The sequence below is a fragment of the Columba livia genome, chromosome 6 (genome assembly GCF_036013475.1).
Source record: "Columba livia isolate bColLiv1 breed racing homer chromosome 6, bColLiv1.pat.W.v2, whole genome shotgun sequence".
Lineage (NCBI taxonomy): Eukaryota > Metazoa > Chordata > Aves > Columbiformes > Columbidae > Columba > Columba livia.
The window spans coordinates 14,948,185-14,961,712 of NC_088607.1; the positions used below are offsets into that span (position 1 = coordinate 14,948,185).

General features: G+C 55.8%; 1 protein-coding gene across 6 annotated transcripts in view; it reads right to left on the reverse strand.

Annotated features, from left to right (window-relative positions):
- Window positions 1-2,910: 2,910 nt before the first annotated feature.
- KCNIP2 (potassium voltage-gated channel interacting protein 2) overlaps window positions 2,911-13,528 on the reverse strand; it is a 46,981-nt gene continuing 36,363 nt past the window's right edge. For 4 of the 6 annotated variants that reach the window (XM_065067207.1, XM_065067206.1, XM_065067205.1 and 1 more), the window contains exons 2-8: window positions 7,530-7,654; window positions 7,057-7,126; window positions 6,883-6,953; window positions 6,238-6,345; window positions 5,743-5,847; window positions 5,405-5,467; window positions 2,911-5,071 (exon numbers count right to left, since the gene is read on the reverse strand). In XM_065067207.1, coding sequence (XP_064923279.1) covers window positions 5,024-5,071; window positions 5,405-5,467; window positions 5,743-5,847; window positions 6,238-6,345; window positions 6,883-6,953; window positions 7,057-7,126; window positions 7,530-7,654 — 590 coding nt within the window. In that variant the 3' untranslated portion in view covers window positions 2,911-5,023. Of the gene's footprint in view, window positions 5,072-5,404; window positions 5,468-5,742; window positions 5,848-6,237; window positions 6,346-6,882; window positions 6,954-7,056; window positions 7,127-7,529; window positions 7,655-8,826; window positions 8,923-13,528 lie in introns of all 6 variants that reach the window. The other 2 variants (XM_065067204.1, XM_021293856.2) reach the window with 1 other exon arrangement.

Consider the following 13,528-nt stretch of genomic DNA (forward strand, 5'->3'; position numbering starts at 1 on the left):
GCCAATCTAAAACTCCCCTGGTGCAACCTGAAGCCGTTTCCTCTCATCCTACACTTGCTAGTTGGAAGAAGAGACCAACACCCTCCTTACTGCAACCTCCTTTCAGACAGTTGTAGACAGCAATAAGGTCTTCCCCCAGCCTCCTTTTCTTCAGGCTAAACAGCCCCAGTTCCCTCTGCTGCTCCTCATCAGACTTGTGCTCCAGACCCTTCACCCTTCCTCTGCACTCTCTCCAGCACCTCAATGTCTTTCTTGTGGTGACCTGTGCCACGTTGAGGGGTCTCTGCTTTGCCCCTTTGTATCATGCAGAAATCCAGGGGGAAGGGATGATTGCAAAAGATTGACAAGTCTCGCCAAGTCCCGGGCCACGTCAAAGGGTCTCAACTTTTCCCCTTTGTTTGCCAAGCTGGGCATATCAGTAGATGATGCTATGTGCCCTCCAGCACATCCTCCACATCCGGCCAGTCAGCTGGCCTGATCTGTGGCTCATTAGCTCGTCGTTGATATGTAGATCGCAGTTACCCCTGCTCTGAATGTGTCATCTCCTGTCTGAACTAGTTTCGCCACAATGTTTTCAGCCATGATCCTTGTCAATACACAACAGGGGCCCAAAACCGAACACAGTATTTGAGGTGGGGGCCGCACCAGCACCGAGTACAGGTGGACAATCCCTGCCCTAGTCCTGCTGGCCACACTATTCTTGATGCATGTCAGGATGCTGCTCACCTTTTTGGCCACCCAGGCATACTGCTGGCACTGGGGAGGGCATGGCAGGTATGAGCCAACAACAAATCAGTGAGCAAAAAGCTGCTGGAAAGCCCAGTTTGTGAGGAAGGACTGGAGAAAGCCTGCAGACATCAGAGCAGCTCTGTCATTTTTCAGCCAAAACTGAAAAAGAATGAATGAAACTGATTTAAAACATCCCCTGCTAATTTGGACACTGTTTGCCCCTACCCAATTCAGCTCTCCCGAAACCTTCCCTTGCATTTTTGAAGTCTGTTTCTTGCTCTTCAAGCTTATTTATCCTGATGATATTTTGGCACAATGAGAAACCCAAGACAGCTGCATTTCTGGCTCCATCTATACACGTGCTCAGGAAGCTGCAAAGACCCTGGCCAAGGAGCATCTCTAGTTACCATCAAGTCCAAACTAAAGCTTTCAAAGAGCAAAAATAACAATTGTACAGCTACCCTAAATAGTAACTTGCTAAATTGTATTACCATGCAACAAGACTTTATGGAAGAGGAGAAATGGACAGAATTTGCGTGGAAAACACACAGCACTTTTATACCACCTTGTGCAGAGCTGGGCAGTTGGCTGCTAGGTTAGAAGGGACCCTGAAGGCATCATGCTCACAGCTTTGGTCATGCTGAAATACTCCTGCAGTAACAGCTCCCCCAGTGTTTGGATCTCATCCTTCTACAAGATGTTTGTGTTTCTATCCAATATTTAGAATGCTGGAGTGAATCAGTGCCCCAGGCTGCATCTGGTGCCTCATCCAGTTGCTCAGCTGTTTTTCCACATAGCTACAATTCTTTTTACCTCTGAAAGCTGGGAAAAAAGATGGCTTGAAACAACAGAAAGCTGCCCTTTTCTGAGGACCCACCAGCTCTTACTTCAACTCTCAGCATAAACCCTACAACTTCACTGTTACCCACTTTTAAATGCCACGTCCTAACAAGGGACACCTGGTTCCAAGCGCTGTCTCACACAGTAGCTTCTCATAGCAAGCTGATGACACCCCTGGAGGGACTGATCCAGTCTTCCCTGCAGGTCTTCAGAGATTATTTCTTGGCTACCAGGGAACCAGCAATGGTCCCTGAGCAAACCTATTGTCCTTTAGCATGAAAAGGCTAAAGTGGCATGTGAGAGCTGAGTGAGACCCACAGCACTCTTTTACCCATTGTCACCACTACCACTCACCCTGGGAAAAGGGACCAAAGGGACCCCATCAGTCACTCACAGCATCTCTATGCCAGGAGAGGGCACATCAAGCCCACAGATGGCCTTGCCCAAAACAGCAACCAGCCAAGCAGATCTCACAAGTTATATATACTAGGAAGGATGTGTTAGATGGGAAAATACACTCAGGCCGACTCACACTGCTGTACACAGACCTGGGCAATCACCAGCAGGTCAAAAAGTCCCTAGGGAGTCAGAGGCTTTGGAAAGAGCAGACTTGCAGCTTTCCCAGCTGTACAAAGAAAATTCCCCCCTATAGCGACAGCTTAATTTTTTAATATGTTTTGGTCTCCAGGCAGCTCTTTGCATTGAGCTTTCAGTTCCTGGACCACAGACTGCACAATGCTGGAAGGTGTCACTGTCCCACATCAGGTCCATTAGCCTGTTGTTCTGCTGTTTTCTTACTTACCTGCATCTTTTTTTCTTCTTTGTTTTGCTTCAAGCCATTTTTTCCACTTCTCAAGGCTACACTTTTCTAAGGATCAGTGAATACCTGTCTGTTCATGTCCATAAAAAAAACCTCTTTCCAGACCACACACCTCTCTTCAGGCTGGTAACCAAGTATCTTCCTGTTAGCTCAGCCTTTAATACTCCATCCTAAACAAGTGTCATCTGGTCCTAAGCTTGGGTTCACTCAGAAGCTCCCATGACAATCTTGTAACACACCTGACAGCCCGACTCCTGAGAACAGATGTGCTTGGTGTAACACCCCATTAGCCTAATGCCTACAGCTTCTTAGTGGAGAAAAGGCTGTATTTACAGGGCCATCAACAGCAAAGCCAGGTTCTTTGGGACGCAGCCTAGCACACACCCCATACCCATGCAACCTCCCAATGCACCCTGCACCTGCAGCACCCTGAAAAGGCTGCCAACCCTCTGCAGAGACCCCCAGCCCCTATCTCCTCTGCCCCCCACAGACATGTGACAGAGGCAAAGATACAACGGTGGTGTGCATAGCGATTGTGGTTAGATTTTATTTTTGTTTTGTTTGTTTTAAACCCATATTATTGTTATAATACAAAATATACAGACTGGAGATACCAAGCGGGTTGTGGGTCACCATGCCCCAGGGTGGGGGGGGGTCACACCATGCGACCTGCAGTGTGAGGGAGTAAGTGGCATCTGCTCCGCGTGGCAGGGGACAATGGATAACCCAGAGAACCTGGGTGTAGGGAGGACAGGGGAGAATGAGAGGCAAGGGTCAGGATACCTGCCATCCCACCCTTGGGAGACTGCAGGTGGGAGCTTGGCCACATGGCAAACCCATGGACAGGACTGTGAGATGAACAACGTATTGAATGAACCTAAAAAACACATCATGTCTGCAAGGGCTGGATCGTGGGTGGTGACCCTGGGAAGCAGCCCTGTAGCTTTGGCTCATGGCCCTGGGAGGGGGTTTTTAATGGCTCCGACACCAGGGGCTCAGCCTGGGTCTGGGGCCTGGCCCAATACAAGTACTGGCCTTGCTCACCCCTCCCCTGTTGACCCCAGACACCACAGCTCAGGCCAGCCCTGATCACCCTTGGTTGCTAAGGATGCAGAGACTGCAGCAGCAGAGCCAGGGCTGCCCGCACTGGGTACGTTCCCCATGCCTGTGGGATTACACAGAGAGGCTTCAGGGGTTGGTACGGGTTCATTAGCCCATGAGCATCACTGCCCCAGCTAGGGCTTCAAGGGTGTATGGGCAGGACAGGCCTGCCTGCACATAGCCAGCTCTGAGGAGCTGGTGGTGAAGATGCGGGGAGCCCCAGGATGCTGGCTCCATCCCTGAGGTGTCCAAGCAGGCTCTTACCCCAGGGCATGGCTGCACCAGGAGAAGAGGCTGAGCCCAGCCCACCCCAGGATATCCCTCCAGCCTGCTGGTGGCACAGCACTGACTCCTGGCCAGCCCCAGCCTTGACTTTCTCCCTGAGGAGCTGCCAGCTCAGCTGTGTCCCCAGCACAGGGCTATGCCTGTGGGAACACCTCTGCCCCACTGATTGCTCCCCAGCCCCCTTGGTGGGCTGGGACAGGCCAGGGCACAGGAGCAGGGAAGGTCAGCAGAAAAGCCCCAGCAAGACCCTCCTACACTGCAAACAATGCCAGGAACATGGCTGTGAGAGCCAAGGGCCAGGGTGGACACCAGAGCCCAGCATGTCTCCCTCTACTGCATGTCCCCATGTCCTGGCTGCCATGTCCTCAGGGAAGGGTGGTAAGGCTGTCTCTCCATCAGAGCCTCAAAATGGGTCCCCAAGGTCCCCTGTATACCAGCACCCTGAACTCGAAGGACAGGGGCTGAGGTTGCAGCTCTCCCAACCCATCCTGGGCAGACCAGTGCCACAAGAAGGCACCTGAGGGTCTCTTCAGTCTCCCCTCTGCCCAGGTCAGGATGAGCCTCCTAGGTCCAACTGGGGCCCACCCGGATCAGGGGCTGCTCCCCACAGCTCATGCAGTAATGAACCCCAAGTGCTCATGAGGCTGCTTTCTCCTGGCACAGCCCCTCTGCCCACCCACCCACCCAGGGGCTGGGCAAGGAGGGCAGCCAGCAGCTCATGGTCAATGTGCCAGACATGCTCCCCTTATCAGGCCACAGCTGGGGCAGGGGAGGAAGCCAATCTGGTGGCATCCATTGCAAAACTTTATTGGTTTCTAGACAGCATTGCTGGAGGGTTTTGCCTGGAGCCAGTGCTGGGGGCTCCCAGGGTTGGGGAGGGCGAGGGATGGGGAAGCCATGGCTGCACAGGGTGCTCTGCATGGGGGGAAACCTCTACAGCAGACCAAGACTGCAGCTTCCCCACCGGGAATGGGTGCAGGGAGGTTTGTTCAGGCCAAACACTCGCTCCGTGCCAGCCGTGTTCATACCTCAACATCTGGGAGTACCTGCTTGGGAATACCCAAGGAAAGTGGAGCTGGCCCAGGGGGAAGGGAAGATCCCAATGCCAACCTTGTGCCCAGGAAGGGAAGCCCCTTCCTGCCAGGGCACCTGTGCAGCTGGTGGAGGGGAGGCTCAAAGGAAAAGTCGAGAGAGAAGCAGGTTCTGGGCCTGGTGGCAGGAGAGCTCAGCTGGAGGCAGGTCCAGGAACTAAATCACATTGTCAAAGAGCTGCATGGACCGCATAATGTTCTCGTCCTGCAGGGAAGAGGTGGGAAGTGGGGGGGTTGGGTACAGAACAGCAATCTGAGCAGCTCCCCCCAAACCTCGCTTTACTATCACGGCAGCTCTGAGCTGTGGGACAAGAGCCCCAAGGATTACAGGTAGTTTCCAAGCCCTACTGGGATGCATGGCTCTCCCTATCTGAACAGGAATGCCAGCATAGATACAGTTCCCAAAGCAGAGCCCCAGGCTTAGCCCTTGGAAGCCCTGCCATCCCCCCCTCTCTGCCAGGATGGTGATGAGGGGACAAAGATCCCCAAGGGACAGGGAGGTGTCCCAGTCCCAAAGCAGAGATGCTGGTGGCTTTACCTTCTGGCAGGACTCCAGGAACTCCTCGATTGTCACCACACCATCCTTGTTTCGGTCCATTTTCTGCAGACAAGCACAGCAAGGGGGCTATGGCAAGGACAGCCCTGGGGAGAGGCCAGCACCCCCTGCCTGGGCCCCGCAGGAGCTGGACACAGTGTAGCCCTGTCCCAGCCATAGCCAAATATCCAGCAGAACCAGGATGGTCTTTTCTCTCCCTAGCTCCAGCACAGCCCTGCTTCATCCCCAGTATGGGGTGTTTTCTCCTGCACCACGCCAGGTTTTGGGCAGCCACTGGCTTTGTACTGGAGCTCTAGTTCCCCAGGATGTGCTTGGCTCACCTGGAAGAAGTTCTCCACATGCTCCCGGGGCGCTTCCTCCCGCATGGCTGGGTAGGTGTATTTGCCCATCATATCATAGATGGACTTCATGATGTCCAGCATTTCCTGGAGGGAAGGGGAGCATGGTTGCAGGGTCAACATGGGGCTCTACCTCTGCCTTGTCCCCATCCCACACCTTTTTTGTGATGCTCCTGAAGGACCTGTAGGGTGCCCAGGTGTGTTTCTGCCAGCTCTGTGCACCGTGTAGGGCCATGTGTGTGCCTGCTTGTGTGACTGAGCCCCAAAGCAGCACACTTCTCATCTGCCTTCCACCCCAGAGACACACCAGTGCAAGGGGGACAGGAGGAACCTGTTTGCAAAGCTGAGCTCAGTAAATGTTGGACCACCCCCAGCTCTTCTCCAGAGCTCAGCCAACACCCCCAAGTCCTGCCCTTGTCTCTGCCAGGCTCAGACCTGTGCTGGCCTCAGGGACCAGCCTGGAACCGCCCATCCCACCTCTTTGGTGATGCAACCATCTTTGTTCAGGTCGTAGAGGTTGAAGGCCCAGTTCAGGCGGTCATCAATGGTGCCCCGCAGGATGATGGACAGCCCAGACACAAAGTCCTGCAAGGACAGGCAAGGCAGGCAGACAGGAGTTACAGCCACAAAGGGTCTCACAGATGGCACAGCCCTGGTTGTCCCTCCCACAGAGGGGGAACTCAGCCCCAAAAAGTATGCGCCCCAGGGTTGGGCTGACAAGGAAAATGTTGAGTGTCAAAAAGAGCCTGGGGAAAAATGATTGCTTGGCCTCAAACACGATCCACGTAAATCCCTTGGGACACAGCACGTAAGAGGACAATATACACCAGGTCCTGCTGTTCAGCCAAAGCCTGGACAAGACCCAGCCGTGACTCTGCCTGCCAGTCTGGGTACCTACAAGACACTAGCCAGAAAATAAAGAAAACTTTTTTTTGTTGCTTTTCAGTGTTTTTCCACTACCTCTGGGAATTTAATAAACTGCACCAGCCCCTGTGAAGGTCACCATCCATTTGTGACAGTCAGCAACACCACTCAGCCCAGCCCATGGCACCCAAAGGGATGTGTCCTCCCCACCCTGCTACCCTCTCCCTTAGCCTGGCCCCCTCCTTGGTCTCTGCTTACCTCGAAGCTGACAGAGCCATCATGGTCAGTGTCGAAGGCATTGAAGAGGAAGGTGGCGTACGTGCTGGAGTCTAGGGCGAGGCAGACAGTGTGAGGGTGGGTGCTGTGTGACCCCCCGGCCCCACGCAGGCACCCATGCAGGGCATGGGGCTGGAGGTGGGGATAGGCACTCACCTCCCTGTGGGAAGAACTGTGAGTAGATCTGCTTGAAGTTTTCTTCATTGACAATGCCGCTTGGGCACTCCTGTCACGGCAAGACACAGCGTCACCTCCACATTGCAGAGAGGGGCTGACGACCCCCCCTAAATCCCTGCAGCTCACTTTCCTCGCCCCCCAGCCCTGCACTGCCTGGTGGGGCAGCTGGTAAGGCTGCTTGGAACATCTCCCCGATTTGGTGTGCTGCAGTCCTTGCTGGAGTGGCTCTGCAACCCAGGCACCCAAGGAGGTGCACCCAAGGGATGGAGCACAGGATCAAGCCTCCCCACTGAAATGTCTGGAGGTGAGATCAGGCTGCAGCCTGATATAAACTGAACTCCAAGGTCCAAAAAAACCTTTGCAAACCGCAGGCACCACTGGGTGCGAAGCATCCTTGAAGGTGGACATGGCAGCGGAGGGGGAAGTAGCAAAGCTGGTTGAGGGGTACTCACATTCTTGAAGCCCCGGTACAGGACCTGCAGTTCCTTGCGGGTGAACTTGGTCTGCTCCTGGAGCTGCTCCAGCCCCTCAGGGCGGTGGCAGACAGTGGAGAGCTCAAACTCATCCTCAACGCTGTCTGCAAGGAACCCAGGGGAAGAGAGGACAGCTGAGGCCAGCACTGTCCTGCCCTGCCCTGCTTGGGGGCAGGAGAGGCACCTTGCGCAGCACACCCCATCTTCCGACACCTGCCCAGGGTGACATATTTTTGGGGTGCCCTGCTCAGCTGGAGTTGGGTCTATGCCAGCAGGGGACACTCAGAGACACCATGGGGACAAAACAGCAGCTCGCACTGGGCAACAGCCCCCCCTCCCCCAGCCTCTGGTACAGCCAAGGCTGAGCAGAAAGGGGGTGTGAAAACCCCCACAGTGCTTAGACCCCCCTTGTCTGCCCCTTCCCCCCCCGCCCCCAGCACAGGCATCTGTGCTGTGAAGCTGAGATCCTGGACATGCTGCAAGTGTGTGCTACGCCAGTGCTTGTGTCGAGCAGGAGAGCTGCCCCCCAGAACCTCTATCCTTAAATAACCCCCAGCCTTGTCCAGACCCCACCCTGCCTATTGTGCCCCACCTTCATCAGTGGTTTCTCCCCATCATCTGCCAAGCTGCACAACCCCTGCCCACAGCAGCCAGCACCCCCAGACCCCACTGCAACTAAGAGGGGCTGTGGCTCCATAGGAGGTTCCCCCGCCCTCTATGTGGTGGATCAGCCCCTGCCCCTCCATACTCACCTCTTCTTCTGGGGTGCCAGCTCGCACTGCAGGGCAGGGGGAGACCCCAGGCAGGGGCTTGGACTCACCAAGTGGCCAAGCATACCTGGTGGAGGGAGTCGTGGGGGCACTCTGGGCAGTTCTATGTTCGCTCCCTGCTCAGCCCTTTTTGCCCACCCCCCATCACACCTCCATCTCCAAAACAACACTGCGCTTTATGCAAAAACCCCCAGCCCTATAACCAGTGCCAGGAGGGTCCTGCTGCCCCAAGCCAGCTCCAAAGAGGGTCTTGCTGCTGTGCATCCTGTGGGAGCCACTCCAGGGAGCTGGAGAGGGGGAAAACCAGCCTGGAAGCAGGTGAGGGCAGAGATGGGTGCAGAGCTCATCAGATTGGACCCCTTCGGGGCAGGACTGCTCTAATAGATCCCAAACCCAGGGCAGGGGAGTGGTGGAGGCATCCCCTTCCCATGGGCAGGGCCAGGGTGGAGGGCAGGCAGCAGCACCACCGAGGACACACACACACAAAGGCAAGAAGAAGCACTTGCTTTCGCTGAGCGAGGGGATGGATTTGGGCCGGCAGCAGGGCAGCAGTTTGAGGAATCGCTGCTTCAGCGCTTTTTTAGTTTGGGCCGGCGGGTTGCCTGGAAGAAAGAAGGAGTCACCAAGCAGAAGAGTTAACAGAGCAGCGGCCCCTGGACCCGGCAGACAGCAGGGTTGGGCACCCAGCGTAGGGCAAGCGGGGTCAGGGGCAGGACATGCAGTGTGAGGCCAGAGAAGCAGGAAGGCAAAGCCCAGCCCAGGCTTTGCTCAGCCTTTCTGCTTCAACTCAGGACAAACCCAGCACTGAAGTTTCCCTCCTTGGGAAGGATGGGAGTAGCAAGGGGCAACCCTGCTGGCTATCCACAGCCAGCACCTCTGCACCCTCCCATTGGAGCATGTTTGGGTGCACTGGAGACACCCAGCAGCCCAGAGACCCACGAGAAGGCAGGACTAGACTCTGCCCTGTAGTCTCAAGACCAAATACTTGCTCCCTGAGGACCCTTCCCTCCCTGTGGGGCTGTGCAGGGATGCAGGGCAGGATGGAGCCCAAGAAACAGCCTGCAGCTGAGCCAGGGCATTGCATCCTCCCTAGAGCTGGGCCCTGGGTTTGATCCCGCTGGCACCCACCAGCTGAATGCCAAGCATGCGCTGAACCCAGCCATGCAGCCCAGACTGCGACATGCACCCCCATCCCAGCATGGCACTGAGATCCGAGCCAGGGGACCCACTTAGAGACAACCAGAAGGGGAATGGGGCTCAGGGCTCTGCCTTGGTCAGGCCATGGGGCCAGGTGAGGGGCTCCTCACATCAGCCTGGCCCATGACCATTGCTTCAAAGTGGCCTTGCATTAATAGCAGGTCCCCTCACTATACAGATGCCCCCACCACCCCCTAATCCCCCATCCAGACCCCAATGGCTTTGCTCAGCCCCATCTCTCCCAGCTGGTACTGCCCCACGGCTGCAGACCCGCTCCCTCCCTTCCCGCAGGGCCCCGCAGTGCCTCAAGCCAGAAAACTCAGCGCAGGACTAATGCCACAGGCAGGGAGAGGAGGAAGAGGAGGGGATAAAGGCTGTGCTGGGCTCCAGCCCCCAAAGGGAGGCAGACAGCAGTGTGGGGCACCCACGAGATGAAAGGTGCGAAGTCCCTTTAGGGCTCTGCTGACACCACATTTGCTCCAAGTGCCCTAGACCTCTGCAAGCAGCAGGTCACGATGCATACGCATCCCAAGCCCTGTTTTAGGGGTTGTTTCTCTTGCCCTCTAGCAGATGTGGCTTCTCCAGCAGCTTTCTCAGCCTTGTGGGGCTACACTGAACCCCAGGTGTCGGGGAAATGGTGCTGTGTGGTACCCAGCTCCAAGATAGGGTTGTGGGTCTGCATCCAGCAGCCCCTGCTAGGCAGGTTGGTTCCCAAATGCCCACAGGCAGGACTTGGGATCCTTTGAGCTTACACCAAGGCAGCAGAGGCTGGAGCAGGCAGGTCCATCACTTTTGGGTGATGGAGAACAGCTCCAGGAGGTTATTTTCCCAGCAGGACATCACACAAAGCCACTCAGAGAGGGCAAACTTGTCCCCAGGAAAGCAGCATCCACAGCGGTATGCCAGTGATGTGGAACCATGCACGAACGCACCCCCTGGCATTTGTCGTGGGGTGACAGTGGGAAGGGTGAGGGCTAGGATCTTGGCACTGGCAGGACAGCACAGGCTGGCTCCAGTCTGCTCTGGGGTTGGCAGACAGGTGAGGAAAAAGAGGCCTTTTTCTTCCTAGAATTGGGCATCAGTTGTGCATAAAACATTATTTTGCCCCAGCTACTTTTCTAGAGCTTTAGTTTACAGAGTAAAAGGGAAATTGCACCTTTCAGCCTTTCAAGGATGCTCTGGGGCCAGGTCACTCTGGCAGAGCCAAGTTGTGGCAACAGACCTGGGAGGCAGAAGCAGCCCCTTTGCCCAGGGGGAAGTGACAGGGAAGGCACAGCGACACCCAATGCCAGGGCAATGGACAAGGGAAGGGAGCAGGGTGGAAGGGAAACCACACAGCAAGAGAGATGCAACAGAGAGTAAACTGTGGTTGGACTCACAGGGGCAGCAGGTATAGGCACGTGCAGTAGGTCAGGTCAGGTGCAAGTTACACTTTAGTTTGTTATAAAGAAGGAAAAAGAAAAAAAAAATAAAGAACATGGGCATTTTCTTAAGGAGGAAACTGAAGAGACCCCGATTCCAGGGGCCCCAGGGCAGGGGAGGGAGCACGTCCAGCACATGCAGCTCAACAACAGGAGAGGGGTGACCGGGACTGGTGTTTTGCTGTCCTGGCTTTGGTGCACCTGAGGGCTCTGCAGGGAAGGACGCACCATACTCTTCCTGTCTCCAACATACAAACCGTGAGCAAGTCTGAGGGCTTCCTGGGTTCCCCCTTGCTAGAAAACAGTTTTGCCCACAGATGGGGAGTGGAGCCTGGATGTGTGCTGCCGCGCTGGGCACACGGGATGTCTACAGCACACAGCCCTGTCCCTGTCATTGACAGCTCCTTTTCCAGATGTCGTTCTTCCTACCACCCCTCTGCAAGACCCACAAAGTGGCTGGGCACAAAGCAAGCCAACAGAGAGGGCTGGCAGTGTTTTATCTGTGGCTGGAGGTCCGCTGGATTAAGTGACTTGTCACTTCCCAAGCATCTCTCCGCAGCCCAGCGAGGTTGAAACACATGCACAAACCAAGCCTCAGTCCTTGAACAGCACCAAAAGGGGAAGGAATTTCCCATCCCCACGCTGTTGAAATGAATCCCAGAGGCTGCTGAACACTGGCTCTGCAGGGGCCCACAGCAGCAGATCCCTGAGCCCAACAGAGACCACCACTGGGACAGTCATGGACCACTTTGTATTGAGCCACCAGCAGCTGCTGTGTCCTTGGGGGCTGAATCCAGCCAGTGCCACCATGTCGGGGAGTTACATTGTTGCTGGGTTGACACCCCCCTTCCCAGGTAGGACTCAAGCCTGGGCAGCTCTGTGGTCTCCCCAGAGAGAAGGCAGCAGCTGGGGTCAGCCCAATGCATAACCATGTCCCCACCCTCCCCACAGAGCCACAGTGGCCTCCCAATGACAACTGGCTGGGGAGACCAACCCACTCCCTTCCACAGCACCCTCCTGCTAGAAAAGACCCTACAATAACAAACCAACAGGCAGTGTCAAAACTTCCTCCTCACTCTCAGTAATAATCCATCAGTAAACGTATAATCACGATGGGTTGAAGATGTGCATCCCATAGCAGCAAGACCCACCAGTGTCCTCAGCTCAGCACCTGAGCACAGCACCGTTCCAGCACGGGAGCAGAGCACCAGCAGCCACAGGGTTGGTCATGCAGCTCCCACAGCCCCTGCTTTGCCACATGGGGCAACACTGGGGCAGCTGGAAAGTCGGGAGGAGCTGGTACCCCAGGGATGATCTGCCCTGGCAGCAGGGCTGGGGTGGCAGAAGGCAGCTGGGCGAGGGAATCTTCTGCCGTTTCAGGTATCCTGGCTAGGGATCAGGATGGCAAACTCCAGCCAGAGTAAGGGGACAAGCCAAAAGGGGCAGGGCAGGCCCAGAACAGCATGGGAGAAGAGGTCAGCACTTCCCAGAACATGCTCTTTGCAGTGGATGAGCCTCCATCCCCTTCCAGAGCATCACCTTTTCCTGGGAGGCCAGAGACACATCCCCAAGCCCCCGTCCCAGGCCATGGCTCTGTATCCATCCAGGCAACAATGTTGAGCCCAGCTGCCCCTACAACCTGTGGCTCACTATCATCCTGTGCAGGGTCTACCAGCCCCCAGCTCTGCTCCCCCTGCACAGCACCCAGCCTCGGGCAGTGCCACCTCCCAGTCAGGGGGACCACAGCTCTGTGGGGTCTGCAATGAAGGCTGGCAGGAGAAAGGGAGAGCAAGCCCCCCCAGCAGCCGCAGGGGGACAGGATGGGTCCCACCAGCAGCAGCTTTGCAAATGACCCTCATCAGTCACTGGTGACAGAGCTGAGTGAAACCAGTGCCAAAGTGCCTGCAGCAGCTGCTGGGGCCAGACAGTCATCCATTAGGGGAAAGAAATAAGAGCTGGCATCTCCAGAGGCAGGACACAGAGAGTCCCTGTCCTGAGGTGGGACAGGGACAGCCTCAGCCTGAACACCCAGACCTAGCAGGGCTGAAGGAGCTGTTAGCAGCAAAGCTGCTGAGACCTGCAGTTCATGGGAGAGCAGAGGCTCAGGGCCAGGATGTTCTCTGGTACCAGAGAGTGGAGAGCAGCTGCACAACCCTCATGCTGAGCAGCCCCTGAAGGGAGATAGGGGCATGAGCTAGAAGGGGCCACAGAGCCAAGCAGGGCTTACAGCAGTGCTGTCCCCATTCCCACCCTGAGTCTGTGACAGCGCTCTCAGATGGCCTGGCTGTGTCCAAAGGAGACGTTGGCAGAATAATAATTTCTCAGGCCAAACCATGTACGAAATGTTGCGAATAGGACAGGACACAGGTTGCCAAGGGACAACGGAGCTCAGGGGCTCCCCAAGCAGAGCAGGTAAGGTTGAGGGACTGGGACACCTGTGTGCATCACTCTGCCACAAAACTTTAATGCAGGGACACATCCTGCCTTGTGTCCATTACCACCTCCTGGCAGGAACATCTCTGGCAGCAGGAACCAGCACATCTAAGGTGCTAGAGGAGCTACCCAAAAAATGCCTCAACAGAGCAGCAGC